This window comes from Patella vulgata, chromosome 3 (genome assembly GCF_932274485.2).
Source record: "Patella vulgata chromosome 3, xgPatVulg1.2, whole genome shotgun sequence".
NCBI lineage: Eukaryota > Metazoa > Mollusca > Gastropoda > Patellidae > Patella > Patella vulgata.
In genome coordinates, this window is record NC_065881.2 from 77392573 (window position 1) to 77412987 (window position 20415).

General features: G+C 38.6%; 1 protein-coding gene across 1 annotated transcript in view; it reads left to right on the top strand.

Annotated features, from left to right (window-relative positions):
* The window catches only part of LOC126816849 (paraplegin), a 61749-nt gene that overhangs the window by 37926 nt on the left and 3408 nt on the right, over positions 1-20415 (top strand). Inside the window, exons 4-16 of the mRNA XM_050543623.2 lie at positions 5758-5862; positions 6181-6347; positions 8324-8404; positions 10861-10997; positions 11539-11656; positions 12440-12589; positions 13572-13716; positions 14517-14625; positions 15858-15987; positions 16680-16842; positions 18061-18171; positions 18751-18866; positions 19823-19906. Of these exons, the coding sequence (XP_050399580.1) occupies positions 5758-5862; positions 6181-6347; positions 8324-8404; positions 10861-10997; positions 11539-11656; positions 12440-12589; positions 13572-13716; positions 14517-14625; positions 15858-15987; positions 16680-16842; positions 18061-18171; positions 18751-18866; positions 19823-19906 (1616 nt within the window). The remainder of the gene's footprint in view (positions 1-5757; positions 5863-6180; positions 6348-8323; positions 8405-10860; positions 10998-11538; positions 11657-12439; positions 12590-13571; positions 13717-14516; positions 14626-15857; positions 15988-16679; positions 16843-18060; positions 18172-18750; positions 18867-19822; positions 19907-20415) is intronic.

Here is a 20415-nt window from a genome sequence, read left to right on the forward strand (position 1 = left end):
TATCACTATTCAGTGATAATCTGTGAAAAGGGGAAATCACATCATTAAAGATACATTATGGAAGATAAGATAAAGAGCTGGCAGTTCTCACTTAAATTTTAGTCAAATTGCTTCACTCTAAGTCAAGAAAACCTTATTTTAATATTTTTGTAGCCTCGATTGTCATTTTTGGCGCTATCACGATAACTAACAAAGTCTTTATTGTCTAATTAATAATTTAGATAACATTTCAGGCCTAAAGAAAGACCGGCAATAGGCAGATTTACCTCTTTCATAATGCATGTTTAATTAGAAACTTGTGGTGGATAAAAATATTCATTAATTAGAAACTTGTGACTGTGTAAAGATATTGATACATCTATACAATTGGGAAACCCCATTATTAATTAAGGTTATGGTTTTAATATGTGTACTATATTTAGAATAACAATAGACTCACCTGATTATTAAAAGAAACAAGCATTGCTTGGCTCAAATCTAAACCTTTCCGCTAGTGACCTGAAACTCTTTAAAATTTGTTCTTCTCCAAATGATAAATCAGAAACATGGCTGCTAATTAAAACGTCTCATTTTAATAAAAACCATTCATTCTTCTGAAATTGCTAACGGGGTATCTTTTTCACTTTACTTTCTTCTTCTTTATTCATTTTACAAATAATTTGATGTTCCTTAAATACCAAGAATACCCATAAGCTAGAAAACAGGCTCTTGTTAAATTCATTACAACATCATGTCATATTGTCAAGATCTGAAGAAGGATGATTTTTTTCTAGCAATGTATGGTTTCCATTAGAACCACCGTACAAGTCTTGAATGAGGGAAGCCTGTTTCTCACATGTATTTTAACCTGAATAAAAGTATTTTCTTTGAATTGATATTTTTACTAGGATTTCTTTCTGAATTTATCCTAATATTCAAGCCTGTTCTACTCCTACTGGGCTAATGAAAACGGGCATACGCCGTACAGTGTGCTATGAGGGAAATTTTGCCCTGACAGCGGTGCTAGTACAGCTTACTCTTATATCAAATTCCAACTGCCAGGATCTTTTACGTGCACACCCATGTGTGCTATGAGGGAAATTTTGCCAAGACAGCGGCAGCTACCAATGTGTACACGAAACTGCAGTTTTTTAACCCATGGAAATGACTGTACATTGTGTAACAAAGGATCTAATGATAACGATGAATGTGGATTTAACTTCTTTATTTCACCAATGCAGGAACAAACATTAAAAGTCATAACATCTCTTCCGGTTTTCTCCAACAGCTAAAGACCCCTATGCGCAAGAAAATTATTGAAATCAAAATAAACCATGTGTTAGTCCTGGAATGACCTAGTTTGTGTCGAGTGGACGTTAAACCCCATTTCTCTCTCTCATAACATCTCTAGTTCTAACAACCAATACAGCACACAGGAACATAACATATAACAAAAGATTGTAGTCATTATGGCTGTAGCCCTGATTGACGGCTGCTTCCATGGTCACATGCCCTCGTTTTGTCTTGCACATCTGTCTCCATAGCAGTCTGCATTATGTAGTCTGCGTTATGTGATATACTTTGAACCAGAGGTCATATATAATGATCAAGGTGTTATCAACAACCTTATTTTATTAGTATTTAACAGCCATTAATATAATAAGTATATATTAGTAGCCTTCATTAAAACAGGCAATAATATGATATAATCTAAAAATATTGATGTGGTGTCTTAATAACTAACTTAATTAATATATATGTGTGTGATACACCTGCCAATACAATTGTCCATTGCCAGGTGGGAGGGTTGGATGGCCGAATGGTATCATAAGGTCTGTCATTGAGTCAACTGGTGTGGTTTCGAATCCCCGGTTGTACGTGCCAACCTCGTGGGTTTTCTCCGGGTCCTCTGGTTTCCTCACACTGCTAAAGACCCCTATGCGCAAGCGAATTATTGAAATAAAAATGAACCATGTGTTAGTCCCAAAATGACCTAGTTTGTGTAGAGTGAAGGTTAAACTCTCTCTCTCTCTCTCTCTCTCTCTCTCCATTGGCAGGTCTTCGTTTCTGCACCGGAGAATCCTGATGAACTTTTAGCGAGCCAACATCTTACTAACTGAACCACCATGGATCCACAAGACAGGAAATTAGGCATCTGTCAACAATGCTTGCCTCAATACCAGGTACCAACCCTCTGGTGCCTGCCTTTGTGTCCAACACAGATTTGTCTTTGTTCAATTTTTTTACCGATATTTATATTATATGTCCGTCTTTGTCCGACACATATCAGGTTCTAGTTCAGATACATCCAGATCTGCTTATGTTTATTGATTGGGATTTAATTTGAAATGTTGGTCTAGAAATTAACTCTGGATTTTCTGGTGTGGTTTCACCTCTTGTCAGCGGTGCAGACCGGAGAATCTGACAAAACCGAGATCCTATGTGCACTTAAAAGAACACTTGACAGTTGGAATTCAATATGAAAGTAGATCGAAGTGCTGATGTCCGGACAAAATTTCCCTATAGCACACTGTATGGCGTATGCACGTCTTCATTAACCCAGTTGTTGCAGAAAAGTAGGATGTGAAACCCCATTTCATTTTATTTTTATTTATCCAAGTGGTCTGGTGCCTGTTACCTCAATGCAATCATGGTTTTGATTCTGCGGTTGTCCATGACCAGGAGAAGAGTAACCTGTCTTAACCACTTATAATGATCTATACGCAAATTGCTAAATATAAAATTAAGCTACCACGTGTTTGTCACAAAATGACCTGATTGTTGGGAATGTTAAACTTATTTCTCCTCCTTCTCATGTGACAAGGAGTAGGGTCGCCTGTCCAACCTCGTGGGTTTTCTCCGGGTCCTCCGGTTTCCTCCCACTGCTAAAGACCCCTACGCTCAAGCGAATTATGTAAATAAAATTAAACCATATGTTAGTCCCGAAATGACCTAGTTTGTGTCGAGTGGACGTTAAACCCCATTTCTCTCTCTCTCTCTCTCCTTCTCATGTATTGTTTAATCATTGATGTCACATCTGCCTTGAAACTCAATAAATTCGTGTGTTGCATCAAACTTAGCCCAACCTTAGGTCCCATGACCTGCAAGTAAAAACAGTATTGTTACTCATTGGCTATCATAATCAATAACAGTCAAATAATCTGTTATGAATAATATGAAGTAAGAAATGTTGATTTGCCAGAGGCAGACCTATTTTTTATTTGTTATAAAACTATTATCAATAGTACACGATAACCAACTAATGAAGCAATTTTTGCTCTGTCATCATTGATTGTGACATTATGCTTTCTTCTGTTGGACCGAATCTTCGGCTATTGATGGACCAAATCTTTGTCTACATGTATGAATGGACCAAATCTTTGGCTATTGATGGACCAAATCTTTATCTATGAATGGACCGAATCTTTGGCTATTGATGGACCGTATCTTTATCTATAAATGGACAAAATCTTTATCTATGAATGGACAAAATCTTTATCTATGAATTGACCGAATCTTTATCAATGAATGGACAAAATCTTTGGCTATTGATGGACCGAATTTTCCGACTATTGATGGACAGAATTTTTGGCTATGAATGGACAGAACCTTTGGCTATTTTTAATCTTGCGATGTTCAAATCCATTCAAATCTCGGCCATTCCGATGATGTAGAGAGTTAATTATAGGCTTGTCATGTGAATAAATATCTAAATAATCAATTTGAAAACAGAAAACAGACCTACAATAGGCAGATTTAACATCTTTAAAGGCTTATTCTGTCTTACGTACATACGCTGTTATCACTTGATCATATAGATTTACAGATGTTATTTTCAATTGATGGAGCCATGGTGGCTCAGTGAGTGAGAGGCTGGCTCAGCTCACTAATGTGGAGGCCCCATGTTCGATCCCAGTGATGACTGAGAAATTTTATCAGGATTTACTGTCATGGTTTCCCCTTGTCAGTGGTGTAGGACTGAGGGCCTGCTAAGGGACAACGTATAGTCATACAAATGAGAGGAAAATCTGAGGTCCTTTGTACACATTTGCGTGCAAGTAATAGAACCTTTGACAGTTGGAATTCGATCTAAAAGTATGTGCTAGGTCCACTGTTCGGACAAGAATTCCTTCATAGCACACTGTATGCCTCATGCCTGTCTTCATTAGCCTAGTTGGTGCAGTAGGACGTTAAACCCCATTTCATTTATCACTTGACACAAGATATATAGATAAACTCATATACCTGACATAGGTACTGTACAAGGTTACAAGATAAAATATATATACATATATACATATTCTTTAAATGCACACATCCTTATGGACAATGGGGGTGGGGGTGCGTTTGATCGCAAGGACTGTCATATTGAGTCAAGTGGCATGATTTCGATTCCTTACTTGTACATGACAAGGAGTAGGGTCGTCTGTCCAAACCTCAAGGTTTTCTGCCAGTGTTAACTTTGCTGACTTGAAGTTACTCAAATGGTAGTGGGACTTTAATGATTTATAATATGCTCCTTATAAGGAAAGTCAGACCTGAGATAAATCATGTCATATCAGGGTGTAAGAGAATTAGATCTTATACAAGGTCACAACAATAAAATAAAAATACACTCTTTAAACAGGCATTATACAAGAGCTATTTCTGCCTTTCTTTATTATTTAGACCTTAAAGATACATTATGGGAGATTAGATAACGAGTTGGCAGTTCTCACTATAATAGTTAAAAACTAGATAATGTAAAGAAAGACCTGCAATAGGCAGATTTAGCTCTTACATAATGTATGTTTAATTAACTTACCAAGACTATAGTCAACTCTCGATGCCATTGTATCGTCTAGATTTTAAACAGATTTATATCCGATCTGTGGTTCAACAGTGATTGATGATTAGCCATAAAAATGGATAATCCAGACTTCATTTATTATCGTAACAACGGTAGCAATGACAATTGAGGCTACACTATAATTGTATTGTTTATATCTCTGCTTAGAGTGGACTTGTTTTACTGAAATTTTCAAAATATTCCCTTTACATTATCTATTTTTGAACTATTATACTGAGAACTGTCAGCTCTTTATCAAAATCTTACATAATGCCACTTTAAATATTGTGTAAAATGACATTTGGTGTAAAACCTTTTCTATTGTGCAAGACTATTCCAACAAATTATAGGTAGCTGTGGTGCCTCAGTGAGTAATACATTGGCACGCTAATTTGGAGGTCAATTGATCCATCTTGGTGTTGGCTGAGAAGGTTTATTGGGATTTTCCAGCGTTGTTTCCCATTGTCAGAGATTCAGGACAGAGGGCCTGGCAAGGGACAATGTATAGTTGTTCGGATGGGATTAAAAAACAAGATGGCATGCGCATAAAAGAACCCTTGGCTGTTGGCATTCAAGATAAGAGTAGGTCCTAGCACTGCTGCCTGGCCTAAATTTCCCTAATAGCTCACTGTATGGCGTATGCCATCTTAATTAGCCTGGTGGCACCTGGACACTAAACCCTATTTCATTTCATTTCATTTTCCAACAAATTATATCTTCTTTAATTTTTGGGATATAACTGAATTTTGTCACCTTGAGATATTGTATGAAGTTATTCTAGTTTAACCAGGGCTCATATTTCAGAACTTTGTCGATCAATTGTTCACAAATTTTGTTTGTCTAGAATTTGGAGCTCCCCCGCCTCACCTTCAACAATTCAAATTTTATGTTTGTAATTTGATAATTTTGATGGTGTTTGTACAGTAGTGTTTGAATTTTTTATTTTTCAGGAAGACGGACTTTTAGTACATCCCAAACCCGTTTTAATCAAAGGAATGAAAAGGAAAATGAAGATGAAAAAAAGAAGAAAAAGGAGGAAGAGACTATGGGCAGACGTAAGTTGAAAAATGTGTTTTTATTTATAGTCTAGTGGTTTGTCATTTAATCAAGTGGCATGGTTTCGATGAGTAGGGTTGCCTGTCCAGTAGGGTTTTGTCTGGGTCCTCCCTCCTCTGGTTTATTCCCAATGCTAAACACTCTTACGTGCAAGCAAATTATTAAAATAAAACTGAACCATATGTTTTTCCAGAAATGGCCTAGTTTGTTTCAAGTGAATGATAAACCCTCTCTCTCTCTCTCTCTCTCTCTCTCTCTCTCTTAAACTCCATTCCATTCTGACAATTGTCTATAGATTTTAAAAATTTATTTTGAAGTGTTTATCGGTTGTCTGGTTGCATCAACTTTAACAATGACCTCATTTATGCTGTTCAGAACCTGGCAGGATCTCACTTCTCCTCAGCCTCGATCAGCGCCTGATGCAAGTCTTTTGAGATTCATATCTTGGGATGAATTCTACGATGAGATGCTGTTGAAGGGGGAGGTAATTATGAAATGGTTTTCCCTTTTACTTGCTGGATGTCTTCACCCAATAGAATGTATATTTTAATCTGATTAAAATACAGATCTATATTTTGTTTCGTTTTTTTTTGCTTTTGATGGACTACACTACATGACGATCTGACTGGTTGTAGTTGAAGGTCGTGTCAGAGGTCATACGAGCGGCATTTGACCTTATGCAAGCCTGGAAATAAGGCACCTGTCACTGACAATGTCAGGCACAGATTCAGGCTTTGTCAGGCCCTAAACCTCTGGTGCCTGTCATTTTGTCCGGCACTGATTTGTATTTTTTATTAATATTATTAATACACTAGAAGAATGCCCGACTTCGCTCAGGGGTCATAACCCCGAAACCGGAAGTGATAGACTAACGCCACCTGGCCTATGTTACTCCCCGGTCCGAGCTACCCCTATACCCCAAATTTCAGACTCGGGGCAGACCTAGTGTAGCCGCCAACCCCGAACAGACAGACAAACGACAGTCACAAATATTAGTATACTAGCAGGATACCCGGCTTCGCTCGGGGGTCATAACTCCGAAACTGTAAGTGGTAGACTAACGCCACCTGGTCTATGTTACTCCCCGGTCCGAGCTACCCCTATACCCCAAATTTCAGACTTGGGGCAGACCTAGTGTAGCCGCCAACCCCGAACAGACCGGCTTCGCTCGGGGGTCATAACTCCGAAACCGGAAGTGGTAGACTAACGCCACCTGGCCTATGTTACTCCCCGGTCCGAGCCACTCCTATACCCCAAATTTCAGACTCGGGGCAGACCTAGTGTAGCCGCCAACCCCGAAAAGACAGACTTCTCTCGGGGGTCATAACTCCGAAACTGGAAGTGGTAGACTAACGCCACCTGGCCTATGTTACTCCCTGGTCCGAGCTACCCCTATACCCCAAATTTCAGACTCGGGCCAGACCTAGTGTAGCCCCCAACCCCCGAACAGACCGGCTTCACTCGGGGGTCATACCCCAAATTTCAGACTCGGGGCAGATGTAGCCGCCAACCCCGAACAGACAGACTTCGCTCGGGGCAGACCTAGTGTAGCCGCCAACCCCGAACAGACCGGCTTCGCTCGGGGGTCATAACTCCGAAACCGGAAGTGGTAGACTAACGCCACCTGGCCTATGTTACTTCCCGGTCCGAGGTAACCTTATACCCCAAATTTCAGACTCGGGGAAGACCTAGTGTAGCCGCCAACCCCGAACAGACAGACAGACAGAAAGACAGACAGACGACAGTCACAAATATATATATAGATAGATAGATAGATGTCCGGCACTAAGTTGAAAATGTCAGGTACTATTTCATTAGTGCCTGACGTTTTGTCAGGTACATGTAAAACTGTTATTTCCAGGACTGCGGTCCCTATGACATCAGACATTTGATTAACCAATCAACGTTGCTGTTTCAAGTGGGTTACCCATATTTCCGTGCACCTCACGCAAAAAACTCACCGTAACAGACCGTTTCATTGGCTAATCCCTCATGCCATCCAGAATGCGAGTTATATAACAACTCTTCCAGATCCTAGTGTAGTAAAGACAAGTAAAAGAAAAGTTTGAACTAAAAAAAAACGAAACGAAATAGAATCTATGTTTTAATCAGATTGGTATATTTTTACAAAGTTTATATTCTTATGACAAAGATTCGTATTGATTCAAAATGATAGTTGATAATATGATGTACATAGTTTATATTTATAGGACAAAATACCCTATTTATTTGAAATAATGGTGGAGTTATCTCCCCTGATTAGTATGAAATCATAAGACAAAAAATCCTATGTAATTACTATGGATAGTTATTGCCCCTGATCAGTATGCGAAATCTTGTGGACACCCTAGTGGCTGAGTTATCGTCCGATTGACTTAATACGGAGCATATGTTTTGTTGCCTGAATAAGATGTTATATAATAACTGTAACTTAGATTTGTGTTATTTAATATTGTTAAGGTTGAAACGATCATCATAAAACCAAAGCAGGAATTAGCTATTATTAGACTCCATTATGGTGCAGTTATTAAAGGTAAACAGGTAAGACATCAATCCCATGGTAAACTTCAAATGGCTATTAGATATGAATTATGTTTCGACCAATATGTTTATTGGTATTAGATCCTCAGTTTGCTATTTATTCGGGCTTTTTGTCTCTTTAGTACTCATTTCATTTGCCATGGAGACAAAAGCTGCCTACTGCACATTCGATTTACCATAAAGACAAAAGCTGGCTTTGTGAGCTGTAAATTTCATCCTTATTCTCTTGGGAATCTATTTATTGGTCAGACTAATCACTTCAGCTGAAATTTTCGTTACTACGACGACAACAATAACTACATGAACAAAAATACTGAACCATCTAGTGATTAAATAAAATAGTGCACATAAAAACAAGCCTGTCCAACCTCGTGGGTTTTCTACGGTTCCTCCAATTTCCTCCCACTATTAAAGACCCCTACGCGGAAGCGAATTATTGAAATAAAATTGAACCATGTATTAGTCTGAAATGACATCTGTCCAACCTCGTGGGTTTTCTCCGGGTCCTCCGGTTTCCTCCCACTGCTAAAGACCCCTACGCGCAAGCGAATTATGTTAATAAAATTAAAACCATATGTTAGTCCCGAAATGACCTAGTTTGTGTCGAGTGGACGTTAAACCCCATTTCTCTCTCTCTCTGAAATGACATAGTTTGTGTCGAGTGGACGTTAAACCCCATTTCTCTCTCTCTCTGAAATGACATTGTTTGTGTCGAGTGGATGTTAATCTCCTCTCTCTCTCTCTCTCTGTAGATTACCTTGTAGGATAAGGAGAGTCTATTTTAAGGTTAGATACCACAAAGATTAGAGCTAGTGGAAGATAATCATAACCCTATCTCTGGAAACTCTATCAGTTGTACCTGACAATTTGAACTTTGAACTTAACAGGCATTATGCAAGAGCTAAATCTGCCTATTGCAGGTCTTTCTTTAGGCCTGAAATGTTTTCTAAATTATTAATTAGACATCAATTAACTTATCCAGACCATAATCAACTCTTGATGTCATCAGATGGCTGTGATAGAACTAGATTTAAATACGTTTTGTTGTTGATGCGGTTACCATAAAAATGGATAATCAAGACTTTGTTTATTATTATAACAACAGTAGAAATGACAATCGAGACTAGACTATAATTGTATCGCCAATATCTAGCCTCAGAGTAAAGTAATTTGAACATATTCCCTTTTCATTATCTATGTTTTAACTATTATAGTGGGATCTGTCGGCTCTTTATCTAATCTTACATAATGCCCACTTTAATATTAATAAAAAAAAGCCAAATCAGTGCATGACAAAATGACAGGCACCAGAGGGTTTGTGCCTGAATTTGTTCCGGCCATTGTCTAACAGGTGCCCTATTTCCGGGCTTGCCTATATCTTAACCCACAATTCCAAATAGATGAATTTTCCGTCTCAAAATGACCTCCCCTGATCGGTCTGAAACTATACGACACCTACAGCCTACCACGCTGTTATAAGATCCTAGTTAAATCTGTGCTGAAACATGTGATCCAATCAATGGTTTGATGCTATAAATAGATGACGTTGATTGGTGGTAGCTGGAGTAGACATTAATATGTTGCGTATTGGTAGAATATTTACATAATGGGGTCAACTGCCTACTTGACTTTCTCTTTGTAGTTACTGTGTGTTAATTACACCAAGGCTGATGTTAAAAATCAATAAATATAGTCTGGAGTACATGATTGAATATGATTCACACTTAAAGGGAAATAACTCTTATTTTCTTACGGTTCTCCTCTCATTAGACTGTTTTAAATAGGGATTTGACAAATCTTGTTGGAAACCGCAGAGATTGACCCCCTAGATCTTTTAATAAATATGCTCTGGAATATATTAGCAAGATTCACACATAAAGGGAGGTAACTCTTATTTGCTGACAATTCTCTTCTCTTTTTATAATTATACACCCACATTTTCATGTGGACGTATATTGTCGTCGCCACTGTCCGTCCGTAATTTGTTTGTAGACACTCTACAGGTCACAATTCTTATCCAATTTTGACCAAACTTGAAATATAGGTTTATCTCCAAAAGATCTCGGTTCCTTTTGGTATTGGCATGTATCCAATCGAAAATGCATGTTTTATATGCGCATATCGGATTGTAGCTTCCTGAATTATGACCCTTGATTATAAGAAAAATTGCGTTTTTAGCTTGTGTTTCCTCTAGAGGTAACAATTTTTATCCGATTTAAAAAAACGTTTGAATACATCACCGTTACACCCAAATGATGGTTGAGTTCGCGATCCGTGATGTAGGACAAGGTACAACGTATAGTCGTTTGGATGGGATAAAAAAACTGGGGCCCTATGTACTCATTGGCATCCACGTGAAAGAACACTATTTCATTTCATTTCCCTCTCGCATCAGATTTTGTTAAACAATTATCAGAGAACCAAAATTTTGTTCTTGTCTTTTTATCTATTTATAGTCTCAGATTTATAGGAATCTGTTTTTTAAAATGAAAATAAGTGATCCCATAGAATTTGAAAGAAAAGTCCGGATGTGTGAAGAGCAGCTTGGAATTAAGCCCGAAGATCAGATACCAATTCTTGATATTCATAAGAGGTTGGTATTTAATAACTCAATAATAATACCCAATATTGTATATTTTATGGGAGGGAAAGAAATTGAAAAGGCACAATGGATATTGAGTGATTACATCATAAGTGCTGTCAGTGAGTCAAGTGCTGTCAGTGAGTCAAGGGCTGTCCGTGAGTCAAGGGCTGTCAGTGAGACAAGGGCTGTTAGTGAGTCAAGGGCTGTCAGTGAGTCAAGGGCTGTCAGTGAGACAAGTGCTGTCAGTGAGACAAGGGCTGTCAGTGAGACAAGTGCTGTCAGTGAGTCAAAGGCTATCAATGAGTCAAGGGCTGTCAATGAGTCAAGGGCTGTTAGTGAGTCAAGGACTGTCAGTGAGTCAAGGGCTGTGGTTTTAATTTCCCGATTGTACCTATCATTCCCAAATTGACCTAGTTTGTGTTGAGTGGACATTAAAAGTGCATTTTTAATATTATAATATTATCATGAATGAAATGCAAAATTATTGTGAATTTCAGTGAAATTTCAGTGAAGTTTCAGACACTTTAATAAATTGATGTGTTGTGTTTAGTTTCAGTGCTACAGACGCTCTAGTGATTCTTCCAGGTATCATCCTGTTCGTGCTCTTGTTACCGAGATTAACAAAACGTATAAAGATGTCTGATATGCCTAGTCCAACCGATATGTTTGTAAGTAATGTAATTTATAAACCACCAAACAACATCAGAACAAAAACAGGGTTGAAATGAGAGGTGGTTTATTCATCTCCATAACATTTCAGGTTAAAAGACCATATAGCAATCAACTGGTTTTGAATCCCCGGTTCTACGTGACAAGATGCAGGGTCGCCTGTCCAACCTTGTGGGTTTTCTCCGGGTCCTCCGGTTTCCTCCCACTGCTCAAGAGCCCTATGTACAAGCAAATTATTGAAATAAAAATCGAACCATATGTTCATTCCAAAAATGTTAAAACCTAATTACTTTCTCGTCATTTGATCCAGCAGCTACACAGATCTACCGGCTTGTCCAACTTTAGTTACACTTTTAAGGGAGTGTTGTCGTCCCCCCCTCTCATTTCCTATGGTTGTTTATCATCGAGAATTGTATTTATGAACATAACATTAGTATTTTTGTTTGTTGGATACGAGAAGAGGAACACTTCCTTATAAGAGTAGCTAAGTCTGGACAGTCTGGTTGGTACAGAAAATCAGGATGTTGAATCCACTTTTCTTTTTATTTTATTGTATCAAGAGATTCAGTCTGAAATCTGAATCTGCTGGAACACCTTTAAACATAATCATTCAAATTAGATGAAACGTTATTTTCTTACATCAGAAGAACAGTGGAAAGAATTATTGAATCAAAATTGAACCGTAAGTTAGTCCTGGAATGACCTATTTTGTGTCAAGTGGACGTTAAACCCCATATATCTCTTTCTCTCTCAATAAGACAAAATTACAATTTTTTTTGCAGTCTGATGTAAAGAAGGCCCGGTTTGTAAGAGTAGATATATTATCACAGCAAGGTAAAGGAATCAGTTTTAAAGAAGTTGCTGGTCTGAAGGAAGCCAAGCAGGAAATCATTGAATTTGTAGATTATTTAAAATCTCCAGATAGATTCAAGGTAATACTGAATATTACAACTCATAATACTTGAACTGGTTAAGAATTAATGATTTAAGATTAGGTTTTATTTTACATAATGAAATTGAAATAATGCTAAACATTGTCAGAAAGTTAAAGGATAAGCTGAAATATTTTGATTCTTCTGCCTTTTTTAGTATACAAATTGTTTTTTGAGTAACAAATTAGCACCTGAACTGTCCTAAATTACTCCACACTCCAGCATTTGGACTGCCCTCCGTAAATGCTCCATCCAGCACCTGGACCACCCTGAGCTACCGCTCCCTCTTGCACCTGGGCCATCCTGAACTACTGCTCCCTCTAGCATCAAGAAACGCCCTGAACTACTGCTCCCTCTAGCATCTAGACCACCCTGAACTCTGCTCCCTCTAGCATCTAGACCACCCTGAACTACTGCTCCCTCTAGCATCTAGACCACCCTGAACTACTGCTCCCTCTAGCATCTAGACCACCCTGAACTACTGCTCCCTCTAGCATCTAGACCACCCTGAACTCTGCTCCCTCTAGCATCTAGACCACCCTGAACTACTGCTCCCTCTAGCATCTAGACCACCCTGAACTACTGCTCCCTCTAGCATCTAGACCACCCTGAACTCTGCTCCCTCTTGCACCTGGACCACCCAGAACTCTGCTCCCTCTAGCATCTAGATTCGCCCACCACTACTGCTCCGTCTAGCACCTGGAAAGCCCCCCCCTCCCCCAATCTGCTTCCTCAAGAGGGGGTTGGTAGTAGAAAGGTTTAAAGTGTGTATGTTAGATATTTGGTCTGTCTAACCTCATGGGTTTTCTCTGGGACCTCCCTTTCCTCCGACAGCTAAAGACCCCACACAGAAATGTTAGTTCTGAAATAACCCAGTTTGTGTTGAGTGGTTGTTAAACCCCATTTCTCTCTCTGAAGCATTAATTAATTCTTTGCTCTTGATTAAAATAGTTTAATTAGATCCTTTGTTTTTATTTAACAGGAACTTGGAGCTAAACTTCCACGAGGTGCATTATTACTTGGTCCACCTGGTTGTGGTAAAACTCTACTAGCAAAAGCTGTGGCAACAGAAGCTAAGGTACCATTCCTGGCTATGGCAGGATCAGAATTCGTAGAGATGATAGGAGGTAAAACTGGGATCCAGGCCTGAACATGAGGCGCATGTTGCAGACATTGTCAAGTAAAAATTATAGCACAACGTCTATATTATAATATATACGTTATGTAATAATTTGTTTCTGACTAAGTCTGTGACAGGTGCCTTATGTCCAGACTTGTTGGGTTGAGTGGATGGGGATGATAGGAGGCGGGTGGGTGGAGGTTGATAGGAGGTAAAACAGGAGTGGGTGGAGGTTGATAGCAGGTAGAACAGGGGTGGGGGTGGTTGATAGGAGGTAAAACGGGGGTGGGTGGTGGTTGATGGGAAGTAAAACGAGAGTGGGTGGAGGTTGATAGGAGGTAAAACGGGGATGGGTGGAGGTTGATAGCAGGTAAAACAAGGGTGGATGTGGTTGATAGGAGGTAAAACGGGGGTGGGTGGTGGTTGATGGGAAGTAAAACGAGAGTGGGTGGAGGTTGATAGGAGGTAAAATGGGGGTGGGTGGAGGTTGATAGGAAGTAAAACTGGACTGTCATTGTCAGGTAGTATGGTTTTGATTCCCCACTGGTACATGACAAGGAGTTTGGGTCGTCTGTCCAACCTCATTGTTTTATCCGCTTTTCTTTCAATGCTAAAGAACCATACCTACGTGCAAACCAATTATTGAAATAAAATCGAACCATATGTTAGTCCTGAAATGACCTAGTTTGTATCGCGTGGACATTAAACTCCATTTCTCTTTCTCGCTGGCCATGGTATAATTCAATTCCTGAAACCATTTTGTAACTGTTTATTTCTGACCAAAAACGTGTTCTATTATTATCATAGGCCTAGGAGCTGCTCGAGTGAGAGATTTATTTAAAGAAGCTAAGAAGAGAGCACCATGTATTGTATATATTGATGAAATTGATGCTGTTGGGAAAAAACGAAGTGGGGGGTAAGTAAACAATCAATGAACTTACAGAAGACATACACCAAGTCATAAATCCCAATCTGATTCAAATATACTTTCGATGGCCTACACTACATGAAGATTTGACCAGTTGTAGCGATAGGTCGCGTCGGTGGTCATACGAGCTACTTTTGACTCTATGATGTCAGACATTTGGTTAACCAATCGGTATTGACGTTGTAGCGATAGGTCGCGTCAGTGGTCATACTAGCGGCTTTTGACTCTATGATGTCAGACATTTGGTTAACCAATCGGTATTGACGTTGTAGCAATAGGTTGCGTCAGTGGTCATACGAGCGGCTTTTGACCCTATGATGTCAGACATTTGGTTAAACCAAATGGTATTTACGTTGTAGCGATAGGTCGCGTCAGTGGTCATACGAGCGGATTTTGACCCTATGATGTCAGACATTTGGTTAACCAATCAGCATTGATGTTACTAAACTCACCGTAACAGATCGTTTCATTGGCTAATCCCTCACACCATCCAGAGCACGTCAATGATAACAATATTTTCAGATCCTAGTGTAGTAAAGACAAATAAAACAAAATTTTGAACTATAAAAAAAGAAAACGAAATAGGATCCGTGTTTTAATCAGATTGTCATGAATCTTTAGTTATTTCATTTATTGTCTTACCTTTATCTAGCACATCGTTAACAAAGGCTTAGTTTTTTGCAACAGTCATTTCATTAAATGATCTGTCGTGTTGTGCTTGAGGGGGTTTGGGTGGCCCAATGATGTGCATTAGATCATAAGTTCTGTCAATGAGACAAGTGGCATGGTCACCTGTCTAATCTCGTGGGTTTTATCTGGGTTCTCTGCTTTCCTCCAACTGCTAAAGACCCCTACATACAAGCGAAATATTGACATAGATTAAACCATATGTTAGTCCCGAAATGACTAGTTTTTTCAAGTGATTTTGCAGTAGAGGAGATTGGGTGGTCGAGTAGTCTTACACAGGTGCTTTAGATCTGAGATTGAGTAAAGTACAGTGGTTTGGATTAAGTCGGCCCACCTTCATGAGTTTTCTCCGGGTTCATCAGTTTCTCCCATTGTTAAAGACCCAACGTGCAAGCAAATTATTATTCAATAAATATTTACATATTATAAAGTACACTATATGATTGTGGGATCTGAAAAGATATGTTAGTCTCGAAATGACAGGGTTTGTGTTGAGTGGACATTAAACTCCATTTCTCTGTGTCTATTTTCAGTAATGTAGGAGGTGTTAATTCTGAAGGAGAGCAGACGTTAAATCAATTATTGGTAGAAATGGATGGAATGGGAACACAAGAAGGTGTCATCATGTTAGCGTCGACTAACAGAGCTGATATTTTAGACAAGGTATAACATTTTACAAACAAACCTGTCACTTAATCAGAGCTTGGGGGTTGGATGGTTGAATGGTTAGCATGTGAACGCTGTATCATAAGGTCTGTCATTGAGTCAGCTGGTTTTCAGTTCATCTTTGTAAATTCTGAACAATGGAATTAGACCACTCGTAATCTTGTACTAATATTCCTATTTGAGATTCACCTTTCACTGTATTGTAGTTCGTTAAAAGATAAACAATCCTTTAAATGATGATAAGAAATGAAATGAAATGGTGTTTAACGTCCTACTGTTCTGCTCTGACTGGGCTAATGAAGACGGGCATACGCCATACAGTGTGCTATGAGAGAAATTATATCGAATTCCAACTGTCAAGGGATCTTTTTTACGTGTATGCCAATGTATACACTGGACCTTAGTTTTTAGTCCCATCCGAATGACTAGACGGATGTCCTTGTCAGGCCCTCCAAAATGATGATAAGACATTTATAGATATAACTAACGAACTTACACTGTCATTTTGATGTTAAGTTAAACTTATCCTGCTTATAACTGGCCCCTAGATCGATTCACTTAATTTGGTATATACTTTTGTTGTTTATTTGTCCTTGGGTTTGTCTTGTAAATTTGGTGTGGTTGGTCCCCCTGTACTTACTATTTAGATTAAAACAGTTTTATTTACAAATACATGTAATCTATTTCAGGCTTTACTTCGTCCTGGAAGATTTGATCGACATATTACCATAGACTTACCTACATTTGTTGAAAGACAAGAACTGTTTGATTTATATTTAAAAAACCTGACTCTTCAAAATAAACCAGAGTCACTGTCTTATAGACTAGCTCAGCTTACACCAGGAATGAGTGGTCAGTTCAAATATTCTCATTTTTATACGCCCCCGATTGACTTTAAATTTATACACAGTGTTTAAGGTCATGAGATGAAGAAGCCTATTGATTTTCAGCGATTTCCGATAATTACTGCCAGAGTTATGGCCCTTGATCACTTTGAAAAATCTTCTGGACGCTCTATAGGCCAAAGTTAATATCCGATTGACTTTAAATTTATACACAGTGTTTAAGGTCATGAGACGAAGAATCCTATTGATTTTCAACGATTTCCAATAATTACAGCCAGAGTTATGGCCCTTGATCACTTCAAAAAATCTTGTGGATGCTCTAAAAGCCAAAGTTAATATCCGATTGAATTTAAATTTATACACAGTGTTTAAGGTCATGAGATAAAGAACCCTATTGATTTTCAACGATTTCCGATAATTACTGCCAAAGCTATGGCCCTTGATCACTTTGTGACGCTTTAAAGGCTAAAGTTATCATCCGATTGACTTCAGATTGATACACAGAGTTTAAGATCTTGAGACGATCAAGTATATTGATTTTCAAACATTAGCATGGGGCAGAACTTTATAAAAACAAACAAATTCTAATGGTTTTCTGATAATTACTTCATGAGTTGTTGCTCTTAATCAGATTTTAGTGTATTATAAATGTTTCATTACAGAAAAAAGTAAAAATATGCAACAACTCTTGTTGACTGCCCGGACGATTTAGCTGTTGTGGGCGTATGTTTCGTTGCATGGCAACCTATCTTTATTGTCTTTGTTGGGGGTTTGGTGGTCTACTAGTCTGTCATTGAGTCAAGTGGCATGGTTTCGATTCCCTGCTTGCATGTGACAAGGAGTGAGATTGTCTGTCTAACCTTGTGGGTTTTCTCTGGGTCCTCTAGTTTCCTGCCACTGCTAAAGAGCCCTATGCACAAGCAAATTATTAAAATAAAAATCGAACCATATGTTCATCCCAAAATGACCTAGTCTGTCTCTCTCTCTGTGTGTCTCTCTCTCCCCCCCTCTCTCTCTGTCTCTGTCTCATATAGAGCTAAATGATGCAGACGGCTGCAGTATGCAAGTGGTCAGGATGCTTGATACTTGACCCAAATTTTACCGGGTATGATTACTGAAATGGACCTACAATAATTACTAATCCTCGTCTTGCGGAATGAATCTTTTACATTTTCCGTTTTAAATCAATATCTCTGTTTATCTTTATGTGTTGTTTTATTTACAGGTGCTGATATAGCAAATGTATGTAATGAAGCTGCTATTCATGCTGCACGAGAGGGTAAAAAGGTTATTGTTGGTTCCGATTTCGATTATTCTCTTGAACGAATTATTGCAGGTACGACATTTAATAACCTTTAGTTTACATATGTCTAAATAACTAGTTAGTTTAATATTTATCGATATTGGTTTTTACTAATAGTATCTAATATTGGATTTACCGATAACACCCCAATCGACTCATCTCTATTTAGTACATTCAATGTGTTAGGGGCCCCCCCCCCCCCATTCTCTTGTAGGCTCTATCTCTGCTGAAAGAGGAAAAATAAAATGGAGATTTTATTTGCTAAAAGAATTATGTGAACATCAAACCTAATTTCTCTCGGTGGTTTGAAGAGTATTGTGCTCGTTCACTAACCAGGTCCCAGATTCAATCCCAGTGTTGGGGGTTGGATGGTTAGGTCTGTCATTGAGTCAACTAGTGTGGTTTCGATTCCCCAATTGTACGTGACAAAGATCAGGGTCGTCTGTCCGCCTCGTGGGTTTTCTCCGGTTCCTCCAGTTTCCTCCCACTGCTAAAGACCCCTATGAGCTAGCGAATTATAGAAATAAAATTGAACTATATGTTAGTCCCAAAATGACCTAGTTTGTGTATGTTTAATTAAATGTCTGCTGACTACATGCTATTTATCTGTAGGATCCGAGAAGAAGTCAGGACTAATGGCACCAAATGAGAAGAAAGTTGTAGCTTATCATGAATCTGGTCATGCTTTAGTTGGTTGGTTGTTAGAACATACTGATGCCTTACTTAGAGTAAGTAACAACATACTCCATTCAAATTTCTGTTTTACGTCATGATTTCCTCTTGTCACTAGTGCAGGATGGAGAGTCTGGCAAGGAACAGTGTCTAATCATTCAGATGGGATGAAAAAACCACGGTCCCGGATACACAGTGCCATGCTCATGAAAGAACCCTTGACAGTTGGAATTCAAAATAAGATTAGATCGTAGCGCTGCTGTCCGGGCAGAATTTTTCTTATTGCCCACTGCATGGCATAAAACCGTCTGTATTAACCTGGATGTGCAGAAATGTATGCCGTTAAACCACATTTAAACTTCTAACTAATTAGAGTTATTCAACTTCATATACAAAACCTTGTTAACAATCTATAAGCCACTGCTGTTATGCCACCTATCTGAAAGAGTTTCAAGTACATTCAAGGATATCTGACAGTTACTCGCAGAAAACTTTTTGCAGATTTCCAACAATGAATCTAGTACATTCTCCATATTCTGGTCATGATCAGTAGATAATTGAATGACGATTTATGGATCATTCCTGCATTATTGACAGAGCATCTGATGACAACTGGAAGATCATTGTCATAAGAGGATTAAACCCCATAAGCATATTTCTAGATATATTTGCAACCAAGTAAGGGAGAGAGATGGGGTTTAACGTCCACTCGACACAAACTAGGTCATTTCTGGACTAACATATGGTTTAATTTTATTTTAAAAATTTCATTTGCGCATTAGGGTCTTTAGCAGTGGAAGGAAATCAGGGGACCCGGAGAAAACCCATGAGGTTAGACAGGCGACCCTACTCCTTGTCTATACAAGCGAGGAATTGAAATCATGCCACTTCGGCCACCCAACCCCCCTTGCAGCCGAATAATGAAATGGTAAATCATCACACTTCTGTAAGTTTGGCTATTATTGTTTTCTCTTTCAGTTTATGTTCAATTTCTTTTTTATTTTCTTTGCAGATATCAATTGTACCTCGAACTAACAGTATGTTAGGATTTGCTCAGTATAGACCTTCAGATCAGAAATTATATAGCGAGGAAGAAGTAAGCATTTATATTACAATATTATAATTAACGCTTTCCTTACCGATCACTATAGTCACCAATCTGATCAAAACACAGATCCTATTTTGTTTCGTTTTTATAGTTCAAAATTTTGTTTTACTTGTCTTTACTACACTAGGATCTGGAAGAGTTATCATTGACGTGTTCTGAATGGTGTGAGGGATTAGCCAATGAAACAGTCTGTTACGGCGAGTTTTAGCCATGTTTTGTACGGAACTGTGGGTAATCCACTAGTAACATCAATGCTGATTAGTTAATCAAATGTCTGATGTCATAGGGTCAAAAGCCGCACGTATGACCTCTTACGTGACCTATCGCTACAACCGGTCAGATCTTCGTGTAGTGTAGGCCGTTGAAAGTATAAAAAAACAAAACGAAATATAGATCTGTATTTTAATTTTACTGTATAGTCGCAAGTATACTAAGTCTCATTCTGCTATTCTGATTAGAGGTGGAGGAGGGAGGGGCGTTGTAAATTATTTGTTGTT